This window comes from Belonocnema kinseyi, chromosome 9 (assembly GCF_010883055.1).
Source record: "Belonocnema kinseyi isolate 2016_QV_RU_SX_M_011 chromosome 9, B_treatae_v1, whole genome shotgun sequence".
NCBI lineage: Eukaryota > Metazoa > Arthropoda > Insecta > Hymenoptera > Cynipidae > Belonocnema > Belonocnema kinseyi.
The window spans coordinates 40,017,085-40,028,896 of NC_046665.1; the positions used below are offsets into that span (position 1 = coordinate 40,017,085).

Consider the following 11,812-nt stretch of genomic DNA (forward strand, 5'->3'; position numbering starts at 1 on the left):
AGATTTTGCAACTCTGTATCAAATACAAAGTGTGGTGTGTGTGTGTACATGTTAAATGTTACAAAATTTCTTATTTCCACATTCTGACTTCCCTTAATCTTCTTATTCAGGCGAAAGAAGAATAATTTAAACATAACTTGACAATTTTGGAAATTTTGAATCAACAATTTCTAAAATTTTCAAAGCATGTTTCAGTCCTTTTTTAAGAGAGGTGTGCGTTACATATTTTTACTTCTTTTAAGGAAAATATTATTACTATCTAAATACTTTTATTTAGAAATTTGATGAATCCTTTGTAATTCCAGAAATAAATATGGAACAATTGTACAAAGTATTTCTCTTTTATTATGCATAGAACGTCACACTGTAACATACATTTAATCTGACATAAATATAATACTAAACTTAGACTATGGCGAAGTAAAACAATAGTCGATCCTCTAATTATAAATATTATTCTAACGAAAATTATCGATAGGAGATGTACGGTTGAATGTATGCATTGTCAAAGAAATACAAAATGAATCCAGTATTAATGATTAAGCAGCTGATAATTATGGAGATCACTCTCATGCAGTCAGCTGGTACATTAATGTGCACATTCAGATCAATGAGGAGGTTAAATTTACAGTGGCTTGAATTAAAAGTCGCATGTTATTTTCCGGTAGATAATAGGCTACAGAAAAAATCTATAACTGTTGACAGTATAACTTAAAGAGCCATCACAAGATGGCTCTGCTTTGATGTGGCTTAAACTGAAAGGGAAACGTTTTATTGATCGTTTCCTTTGTAAAATTCACGCATTTGGAGTATGAAGCTGTTTTTATATGTTAATATAAAAATATACATAAATTAAATAATTACTTATATATTTTAATACAGATGAATAAAATATATGCGTATACTCATTTACTTAATTGATTTAAGACATTATAGTTCTCAAAGGCAAAGATAGATCATTAATTTGACCGAAATATTGCTAAATAGTTTCAATCAATAGTTTTGAAAAATCCTATTTTTTCACAAAACTGAGCGCAATTTTCATACAAATGTAATACAATCAATTTCTTTAAGATCACTTAATATATTTTTATATAAAAAATATTCATTTTGCTCTTAAACATGGAAAGAAACGCATCTCTGCACTATAGAACTATATAATCTCAAAATTTGAATCAGTAAGTTCCCACTGATTCAAATCTAGAGAACAAGTATTATATGTGCATTGATATGCTTAGGGAAGTTCGCAGTTTAATTAGGAGTGACAGGGATGGTTATGAAAAATTATGTAAAGATCGATTTTGTCGTATTAAATCTTTAGTCCTAAATTTAAATAGAATTCTTCGTAAGATGTGTAAAACCTGGAAGAAGTCTTCTCCAGGAAGTTGAATGGGCGGACGAAAGGAGCATGCAGGTTATGCCCGATTAAAAGGTACGTAAATAAAGATGCAGCAGATTAACTGTAGTTAAAGCTTCAAGCAGGTGGAGTGCCCTTCTTGCTGTTGAGCCGTTGGAGCTGGAAAATAACGTTTATGACTCGACTGTTTTTAAAAGGCACGCTCCTCAATTCTCTTTGTATTTTTTGATCTCATCCCTAAAGGCCACCACGTCCGCTGTCTATGTACTCGAACCGCTGTGGGGCAGATACGTATGACAGTATTTACGAGTTTCATAATTACGTACAAATTTTAATAATTATTTTTTCTTCCATCTTTAAAATTAATCTGTATAGGATGAAATATTGGATAAAAGTGGGAAAATGCATTAATGCATTCTAGTTATTTTACTGTTTATTACAAGCGTGAGTTGAAAAGTCCGTGTCGTGGCACCGCTAGTGCGTATCGAAATTATTTTTTATAGTAGCATCTCTTGGAGGAATAACCACCAAATTATTAGCCAGATCAGTCTATTACTCTAAGTTTGGCGTTCATTTAAATCGAGCCAGTTAAATACAGAAATGGAGGAAAGCGAATTTTGTGTGTTAGTCAAACATTATTTGATGAAATAATTTATAAAATCCACGTTATGGTAATGGATGATAGAAGCACATGTACTGGTACCAGCTTTTTCGAGAAATCTTTTGATTTTGAACGCCAATTGCGAGAATTTTTTCTTTAATAAAATCCCAATGGAGTGAAGAACGCAGCCGATTTTCCGTGAAAACTTTTTGAGACACATTTTCCCCCCACCCGTACACACAATTCAACCTATGTATCGTCAAATGAAATGAAGTCAATGACCTCTTTTTTTTGGAGCTTTTTTTAAGTGTTCTGGATTTCGAATCGACCCATCTGGTAGTCTTAGATAAATCTATCCACAAATTGGGTGCCGCAATTGCTCACAGTTGACCAAAAACGAAATATTGTGACGTGTGTCAAGGATGGCTTGTAGCTCTTTCAGCCAAATTTACGGGACTTTAGGTGTCGTTTCGTCACCGCGGTTGAAACATGGATTCACAAATATATACTGGAGTTTCGATTGAAGTAGGCTCGATTTACGCCTTCCGAATATTGCTGCCGCGGCGGTTTCTGCTCGAGTGGAACCCCTCCGGGTTGAGAGAGAGTGGTCAATCAAGCGTGAAATATCAGGAACGTGGTATGAAGGAGAAAGTCGCCTGTATTTTCCACATAAATATATGCGCATTTCCACACTTATATTGCGTAATATTAGGAAATGTTACCCACGGCCCTGACTTTTTTACGATCTGACGGGCTCGATTGAATGTCAAGGCAAGCAAGCAATGTCTGAAACTGGCTTCAATCGAAACTTCAGTGCATACGCCTGAGACCAAGAAACAATAGTGCCCTGCTGAAAAAGCCTACATAGTAAACTGCTTTGAAACCCCTGTGGGAACCCATATGGGATCCGTTTTTGAATTCCTTCCTGAAATTCCAATGTGAGATAGGAATATAGGATGGAAATATAAAGCAGTTCTTATTATGGATTTTTATCAAAGTTACTAGTTAAGTTAAGATTACCAACTATGCACCTAAAACTTCTAAAATATATTTCATTTAAGGGCATGTGACACAGCTAAATACCTATATTACTGACCTCACTTTTTCAGTTCACTAAATGTTTTTTTGAACCTAAGAACTTTTTTTATAAATAAAATATCGAGCTGAAACTTTGAAAATGTATTAGAGTAATAATAAGATACGTTTAGGTACTGCATTTTGGTAGGAACTTCACTGAAAATTATTTTATCTTTTTTCTGAACCTTGACATTTTTTTAACGTTCAAACTTTTTATATATATAAAATATCGGTCTCAAACTTTGAGAAATGCAAGATCCGAAAGAAAACTACGTTTAAGGACAAATCTTAATAATAAAAGATGTAAAAAAAATATTTCTACAATCAATTCCATCGGAATCAGCCGGTAACGTTGTACACGAAAATAAGAACCCTGACGGCCACTAGACGAGGTCGATGGAATTGATGGTTGAAATTTTTTTTACATCTTTTATTATTAAGATTTGTACTTAAACGTAGTTTTCTTTCGGCTCTTGCATTTCTCAAAGTTTGAGACCGATATTTTATGTATAAAAAAAGTTGGAACGTTCAAAAAATGTCGAGGTTCAGAAAAAAGATAAAATAATTTTCAGTGAAGTTCCTACCGAAATGCAGTACCTAAACGTACTTTATTGTACTCTAATACATTTTCCAAAGTTTCAGCTCGATATTTTATTTATAAAAAAATTTCTTAGGTTTAAAAAAACATTCAGTGAACTGAAAAAGTGAGGTCGGTAATATAGGTGTTTAGCTGTGCCACATGCCCTTAAAAAAAGTTATAATCCCATGTAGGATTTCATCTATTAACAATTCATAGGTTTCCATAACGAAATTCATATTAGAACCCACGTGGAAAACCACAGAATATTTCCCATCCTATCTCAGATCGTAATTTGAGAAAGAAATTCATAAAAGAATCCCATGCAGTTTACTATGTAAGTAGAACTCCTGGGACCCTGTCGAAAATCGAACGGACCTCTTTTTCTAACCTGTGGTGATACAAAAAAGAGGTCCGTTTCTACTTCGAAACGAACTCAGAGACCCACTGCTATCCAAAAAATGGGTTGTCAGAGAGGATTCTGCACCAAAGAAGGCGAAAATCGTTCCGTCAGCCGGGCAGGTAATGGCGACGTTCCTTTAGGATTTGCAAGGAAAAATCGTCATCGATTATTTGAAAAAGAGTAAAACTACTACAGGTATATACTGTGCATTGTTATTAGACCGTTCTAAAACCGGGTTGAGAAAAAACTCCATGATTGGCCCACAAGAAAGTAGAGTTTTAGGAGAAATCTCCGGATCGAAAGATTAGTCTACTATCCCAACAATCTCCGGGCTGGAGATTGAAACGATTTGGCAACCCGACAAGAAAATCCTGTGACACCACGACAAGACAGCAGCTCACTCCTCTGCAATTGTGGCTGCAAAATTCCGTGTAGGGTTCCAAATCATTCCGCATCCCCTCTATTATCCATATTGGATCCCTCTGACATTTTTGCCAGTATGAAGAAATGGCTGGCGGGAAAGAGATTCTATTCAACCGAGGAGGCGATTGCGGACACGAATGCCTATTTTTCAAAATTGGCCAAATCCTATCATTTGGGCGGGATCAAGAAACTGCAGCAGCGTTGAAAGATGTATAAGCTTGAAAAGAGACTAAGTTGAAAAATGAAAATGGTTTGTCGTGAAAAATTAAGTAGGTTTTCATTTTTTCACGGACTGTTCAACCCACCCTCGTATATATGTATCTCTAATGAAAGGCATTAACTATTGGTCTGACTACTTGTAATATAAAACGTTACAAATCAACTTTTTAAATTTAGTATGTTATTGAATAATCTATTATTGTTTTGAATTTTCAGTTTATTCAAAATTCGATTTAATTATCAAAGCACTTTGCACTGAATATTTGAGTAATTGATATTTTAATAAGTAGGCGCTGAAAATGATTGAATAGTGACTGGACACGTCTTGTAAATATTTCATAAATCTAAACTTAAATTTGCAAAATTCAATAAATTTGTCTGTATTTATAAAAACAAGAAAAATTATATTCTATAATACCAATTATTTTAATTTTCTGTAAAATTTTAAAATAATAAAATTCTTGTATGTAGCTCAAAAAAATCTTTGTTCCTTTTATTTGCCTCCCCCCCCCCCCCAAGAAATAGCTGCCATTTGGTGAAAAAACAACTTTGATTTATTTCTCAAGTTTTTTGGACAAGGAGATCTTGGATCCTACAAGGGTTAAACAACCCCCAACCGTAAAAAAATCTGTATTAGCACATGGGTTTAATAAAAAATTCTAGTTTTTTTTTAACAATATATTTTGAATAATTTTCGTGATTATTTTGCTTCAAATTCACGAAATATTTGTAACATAAACTGCCGGAAAATCGAAAATTTATTTTTTGTTAAAAAAGGAAAGTTTTTAATTTCTGAGGGAGTTTTTTCAACTTTTTCACTTTATTCCGTTTTATGATAATTTCTAGGATATTTAAATTCTTTTTATTGTAAATAATTTAAGTGGAACTAAATACGTATAGAATTATCGGTACAAAGTGTATTTTTTGTAGAATCGATATCGCCCTAATCAAATCAGATTCATTCGTTTATCTGCAACATGGGGTGGTTCAAAAAACACCAAATTTAATGTGCTACTTAATATTTCGGTTGCAAATAATAATAAAAAGATTACTGTAAAGATTTGAACCAAGTTCAAGTATATTACAATCAATGATTTTTCATGGAATTCTAGGTAATATAATAAAATCTCAAGTGTTTTGGTATTCTCTGTATACAAAAGTTGAATATATATACTTATATCTATTATTTTAATCTCACTGCTAGATTTTAAAGTTCTTCTTTAACATTGGATTCGAAGATTCGTTTTCTTAGCGGCGCTAAATAAAATATAAAACATTTTTTTATCAATTCTCTTGAACCGCAATTTATTAATTATTAACAAATTTTAAATAAATTAAATATTTTTAAAGTAGCAAATTGAAACTTCTAGTAAGAAATTATTTTTCTTGAAATTTAAGAGCAAGCTAGAAAGCTAGTTTATGATAAACGCTTAAGAATTTATGTATAGAGATACACTCGTCAACACTAAATTAAACGCGAGACAGCAAACTTTGCAAGGATATCATCAGAGATAATTGATTTTAGTTACTGAATAATCATAAAGTTAATATGTTAAGAGAATTAAAGATTGATTTTCAAATTTTAATATCAGGAATTACTATCAATTAGTTCGTTTCGAGTGTGGTCTTCATTTAAAAGTTATATTAATGAGAGGTAGATACATTGAAATTATATTTTCGGAACTAATAAGATTCCTGTTGAGATAAATACTAAAACCACTACTTGATTTATTTAAATGAAAAATGGTATGAGCTTCGACAGAATGATATTCAATTAAAAAATTACCAAGGGCAAATTTCAGTTTTGAAATAAAATAAAATACAAGTGTTCTATTTCCCATAAAATTAATAATAATTGTTATTATTTTTAAAGAAGTATTATTTGTTATTGATGGCCTTATAATTTTTTTTAGAAAGATATTAATGTAACTTATTTAAAATTAAATGAGTGAAAGTCGAACATTGAAAGAAAAATGATCCCAAAAAATTATATTTAAACTAAAATGAAATTTGTTTTCCACGCTTACGACGCGTCTTTTTCAAAAATTTACTTTTGAACTCTTTATAGGTTTAATTTTTTAAAGAGTTTTTCTTTAATTAATTTTTTATACTGATAGAACACATGCATTTGCCGTGAATCGATATTTTTCTTTTACATGCTCGTAGTGTTGTATACCTCCTTCTCTTCCGTGTCCACGGTTGCATAAGATCTCGGAAGTTCCTGTTCCTTCGCTGCACCAAGTGCATGAGTGTAAATCAAGGCACCTGCAACTCCTCCAAGAATAGGTCCAACCCAATAAAGCCAATGGTCATCATACTTTCCGTTAGCCACAGCGGCCCCCAATGACCTCGCTGGGTTCATTCCAGGTCCAGTTCGGTCCACCTGAAATGCAAGATATCACTTAATTTCTATTTTCTACAAACTTAGAAAGCCCAAAATTTGAAAAAGAGGCATTTCAAAAACCTTTATACCTTCAAAAAATGCTATGATCCATTAGAAGTTTCCGATAGAAATTCCACAATGAGAAAACCGTTTTGTTTAAAAAAAAATCTTTTTCAGTTTTTAAAAATACTTGTAAAAAAAATTATTAAAATTGAAACGCGGCACTTCAAAATTGGATTTTAATATACAAAATAAATCTGAAGAAAAGTCCCTTATCAGACGCAATGTACGTGCAAAAAATGTTAAATATTTGAGATCTAATACTTTTTCTCAAAAAAAGTGCACGATCCTACACGGAGATAAATTCACGGCACTGCTCCTTAGTGTTGCATTTGAGCGAGAAATACGAGAAATGAGAAACAACGAGAAAATCTCTCGTCTTTTTTTATGAAATCTCATCTCATATCATCTAATATAAGCGAGCTTCTCGAAAGATCGTACATTTCGATCAATTGCCTTGTCAGTGTCAAAACTAACATTCGTAAAAAAACAAATGTCATTAGTAGTGTCATAAAATATGAAAGTAAATATATGAGGCACAAAAACCGTAGCATTCAGAGTAAAATGTGTATTTCTATTAAATTATATACCTACTTCTTTTATTAATAATTAAGGTTCCTAACTATGATTTTCAATAGTATAATCCTTTTTTTATCTCCTTAGTTTATTTTCTGTATGATCCCTTGTGGGCTATATCTTAAATCTGATGCATAAAGAAAATTATTCTCCAATTGTAGATTCCTGGGGCCAAAAAAGCCTTATGTACACACCTTTTTCAATAATAATTATAATAATGTGTACGGATTTATTAAGCGGGATATTTAAAAACTCGTTTCACATGAATAATAAAATTAAGAGAATATTAAAAACAATTGTCGTATTTAAGAATCGGGATTTAATGAAGATTTTTTTTATCTTTTGAGATATATTCTTATTATTTCTTTGAAATAGTTTCAATATAAATAAAAAAGTTTTAAGGGGATTTTTAAGGAATTTTAAAGATTTTTAAAGAGATTTTAAGATATTTAGGGCTCGAATTTAGGATTTTTAAAAAGCTATAAGTAATTTCTAAGCGAATTAATAAATGTCAAGGAATTTCTAATGATTTAAATAATTTTGAGCTATTAGTTAAAAAAATTGCATAAAGTTCTGAAGAATTTCATAAGATTTAAAAGAATTTTGTGGGACCTGTAAGGTTTTATGATATTTTAAAGGATCATAAGGAATTTTCTACATAGCTCCAGAATTAAAAAATGTTTGAAGAAATCTTACTCGGAATTTAAAATATTTTAGGATCTTTTAAAATGTTTGAAAGAAATTTTTATTTAAAAAATAATTTTCTTTTTGCAAAAATAAACTTAAAAAAGACCGTTTTACATGTGCTTGAATCTCTGAACGTTCAAATGAAGATTTTTTACTGATGACTTTATAAACCAGAAAAAGTCCTCAAATTTGTGTACTTTCATATTGGAAATAATTTATTATTAAAGCAGAATTATAATGCATAGTTTAAATTTCAGTTGGAACAATATTCATGGATAACAGAGTCATATTCTTTTACCTGAAAGATATTTTTTGGACAGCAATTATTTAAATACAACTTTTTTTGGAACGTACATGGTGTATTGACATTTTTATCAACTATTTTTAAAATTTGATAACCTTACATTTAAGTCAATGGCGTTTCCGCTGGTAGCTCGAATGAGGAACGAGATGAAATGATATGAGATGGGACGATACAAACAAAAGAGAGAATGATATTCTCAGTTTTTGAGAATACCTCTCGAGCGACTAAAATGAAAAAGAGAACCGAGCACCTCGTATCGTTATGCAACACTACTGCTCCTTGATTTTTCCACTCTTTGACGCGAGAACGAAGATCTCGAAAACCATGCTTTTAAAACATAGCTATCGAAGTTTCAGGCATTAGGCCACGCTGCTTCTTTGCTCTCAGGTCTCGAATTATATGCTTTTAGATCATAGCTTCCGTGAATTAATCACTTGAAAATCCTCTCTGTGTATACTTACTAACACTTGTTTTTCATAAGGGAAATAAAATCGTATCTCCTTTTATAAAATATGTCGCACAAGCAATTCCAAATATCATTATAGAAGTCTATAGAATCATTGAAACAATTAATATTCAAAATTTAATAAATAAAAGTCAATCATTGACACTTCTCGGAAAAATTGCATTAGAAAAAAACATTGTAAGTGGTATTTTTCTCAGTTTTGATAATATAATTTATTTTCAATGATAAACTTATTCCAGGACAATTATATTTGTTTACTGAAAAGAAGGCAGTATTGACACAAACTTTGTGATAAATAAACTTTTCTTGATTAAAATATATTTTTTATATTAAATTTTTTCTGAAAAAAGATCTTCTCTTTCGCTCCTCTGGGCTATTAGAGATGGTAACCACCGACCAGTAGACATATCTTTTCACTCACCGTGAAAATAGAGATCACCACTATCGATCTAAGTTAACTTTTCAAATAACAGAAATTCTTTACTTTTTTTCAAACTAGATGGAGCTATGAATTAAAAAATGTTAAAATCAAATTTAACTGAAAAAAGATCTTCTCCTTCGCTTGTTCCATCTAGTATGAAAAGACGCTAAGAATTTATGTGATTTGAAGAGTTAACTTAGATCGACACTGTTAATTTCTATTTTCACAGTGTGTGACAAGATGTATCTACTGCTCGGTGTTTACAGGTCTATCAAGCTAGCACCTCCGCAAACGAAATTCCCAAATTTCTTCATGTCAGAATTTTGGGCTTTTTTGGGTTTTTTTTGGGCTGTATTGCCGACTTTCGGGCTCCGCTACTTTTTGTGAAAATTCAAATTTTGAGTGGAGGTGCTGGCTTGATTCAAGTCAGCACCTCCACTGTATAAAAATTGAAAGACAACAAAAATCAAACACGTCAGAATTTCGGGCTGTTTTTGGGCTCTTAAACGCACCAACAACCAATTTACGTTAAGGGTTGAAGACCAAAAATCGGAGTGGATATTTTGGAGGAGCCCAAAATCAAAGACTACATTGGCACTAGAAAATTCTCAAAAATATTATTTCTTGACAAAGTCGTATATACGTGGTAGAGAAGGGTTGATTCTATAAGTTACGGGTTGAAGCCCAAATATCTGACTGGATATTTTCGAGGAGCCCAAAAATCAGAGACTACATTAACACTAGAAAATTCTCGAAAATGTTACTTTTTGACAAAGTCATATATACGTGGTAGATAAGGGTTTATTTTATACGTTAAGGGTTGAAGCCCAAAAATTAGAGTGGGTATTTTCGAGGAGCCCAAAATCAAAGATTACATTAACACTACAAAATTCTCAAAAATATTATTTTTTGACAAAGTCGTATAAAAGTGGTAGTGAAGTGTTGATTTTATAATTTAAGGGTTGAAGCCCAAAAATCCAAGTGGGTCTATTCGAGGAGCCCAAAAATCGAAGACTACATTAACACTAGAAAATTTTCAAAAATATTATTTTTTGACAAAGTTGTATATACGTGGTAGAGAAGGGTTGATTTTATAAGTTAAGGGTTGAAGCCCAAAAATCGGAGTGGATATTTTCGAGGAACCCAAAAATCAAAAACTACATTAGCGCTAGAAAATTGTCAAAAATATTATTTTTTGACAAAGTCATATATACGTGGTAGAGAAGGGTTGATTTTATACGTTAAGCATTGAAGCCCAAAAATCCGAGTGGATATTTTCGAGGAGCCCAAAAATCAAAGACTACATTAACACAAGAAAATTCACGAAATATTATTTTTTGCCAAATTCGTCTATATATGGTAGAGAAGGGTTGATCTTATACGTCAAGGGTTGAAGCCCAAAAATTAGAATGAGTATTTTCGAGGAGCCCAAGAATCAAAGACTACATTGTCACTAGAGAATTCTCAAAAATATTATTTCTTGACAAAGTCATTTATACATAGTTATATATGCCTTAATATTTATGAGAATTTTTTAGGGTTAATGCAGTCTATGATTTTTGGGTTCCTCGAAAACATCCACTTTGATTTTTGGGCTTCAACCCTTAACGTATAAAATCAACCCTTCTCTACAACATACATATGACTTTGTCAAAAATTAATATTTTTGAGAATTTTCCAGTGTCAGTAGAGTTTCTGATTTTTGGGCTCCTCGAAAATACCTACTCTGATCTTTGGGCTTCAACTCTTAACGAATAAAATCAATCCTTGTATACCACGTATGGTATATAACTTTGTCAAAAAATAATATTTTTGAGAATTTTCTAGTGTCAATGTAGTCTCTGATTTTTGGCCTCCTCGAAAATTTCCACTCCGATTTTTGGGCTTTAACCCTTACCGTATAAAATCAACCCTTCTCTAACACGTATATACGAATTTGTCAAAAAATAATATTTTTGAGAATTTTCTAGTGTCAATGTAGTCTCTGATTTTTGGCCTCCTCGAAAATTTCCACTCCGATTTTTGGGCTTTAACCCTTACCGTATAAAATCAACCCTTCTCTACCACGTATATATGACTTTGTCGAAAAATAATATTTTTGAGAATTTTCTAGTGTTAATGTTGTCTCTGATTTTTGGGCTCCTCGAAAATATCCGCTCCGATTTTTGGGCTTCAACCCTTAACTTATAAAATCAACCCTTCTCTACAACATACATATAACTTTGTCAAAAAATAATATTTTTGAGAATTTTTCAGTG

The 11,812-nt window shown here is 31.7% G+C and overlaps 1 protein-coding gene across 2 annotated transcripts in view; it reads right to left on the reverse strand.

Annotated features, from left to right (window-relative positions):
* Positions 1 to 322: 322 nt before the first annotated feature.
* The window catches only part of LOC117180908 (aquaporin), a 32,735-nt gene continuing 21,245 nt past the window's right edge, over positions 323 to 11,812 (reverse strand). The window contains exons 4-5 of one of the 2 annotated variants that reach the window (XM_033373522.1): positions 6,834 to 7,040; positions 323 to 1,516 (exon numbers count right to left, since the gene is read on the reverse strand). In XM_033373522.1, coding sequence (XP_033229413.1) covers positions 1,475 to 1,516; positions 6,834 to 7,040 — 249 coding nt within the window. In that variant the 3' untranslated portion in view covers positions 323 to 1,474. Of the gene's footprint in view, positions 1,634 to 6,833; positions 7,041 to 11,812 lie in introns of both variants that reach the window. The other variant, XM_033373524.1, reaches the window with a different exon arrangement.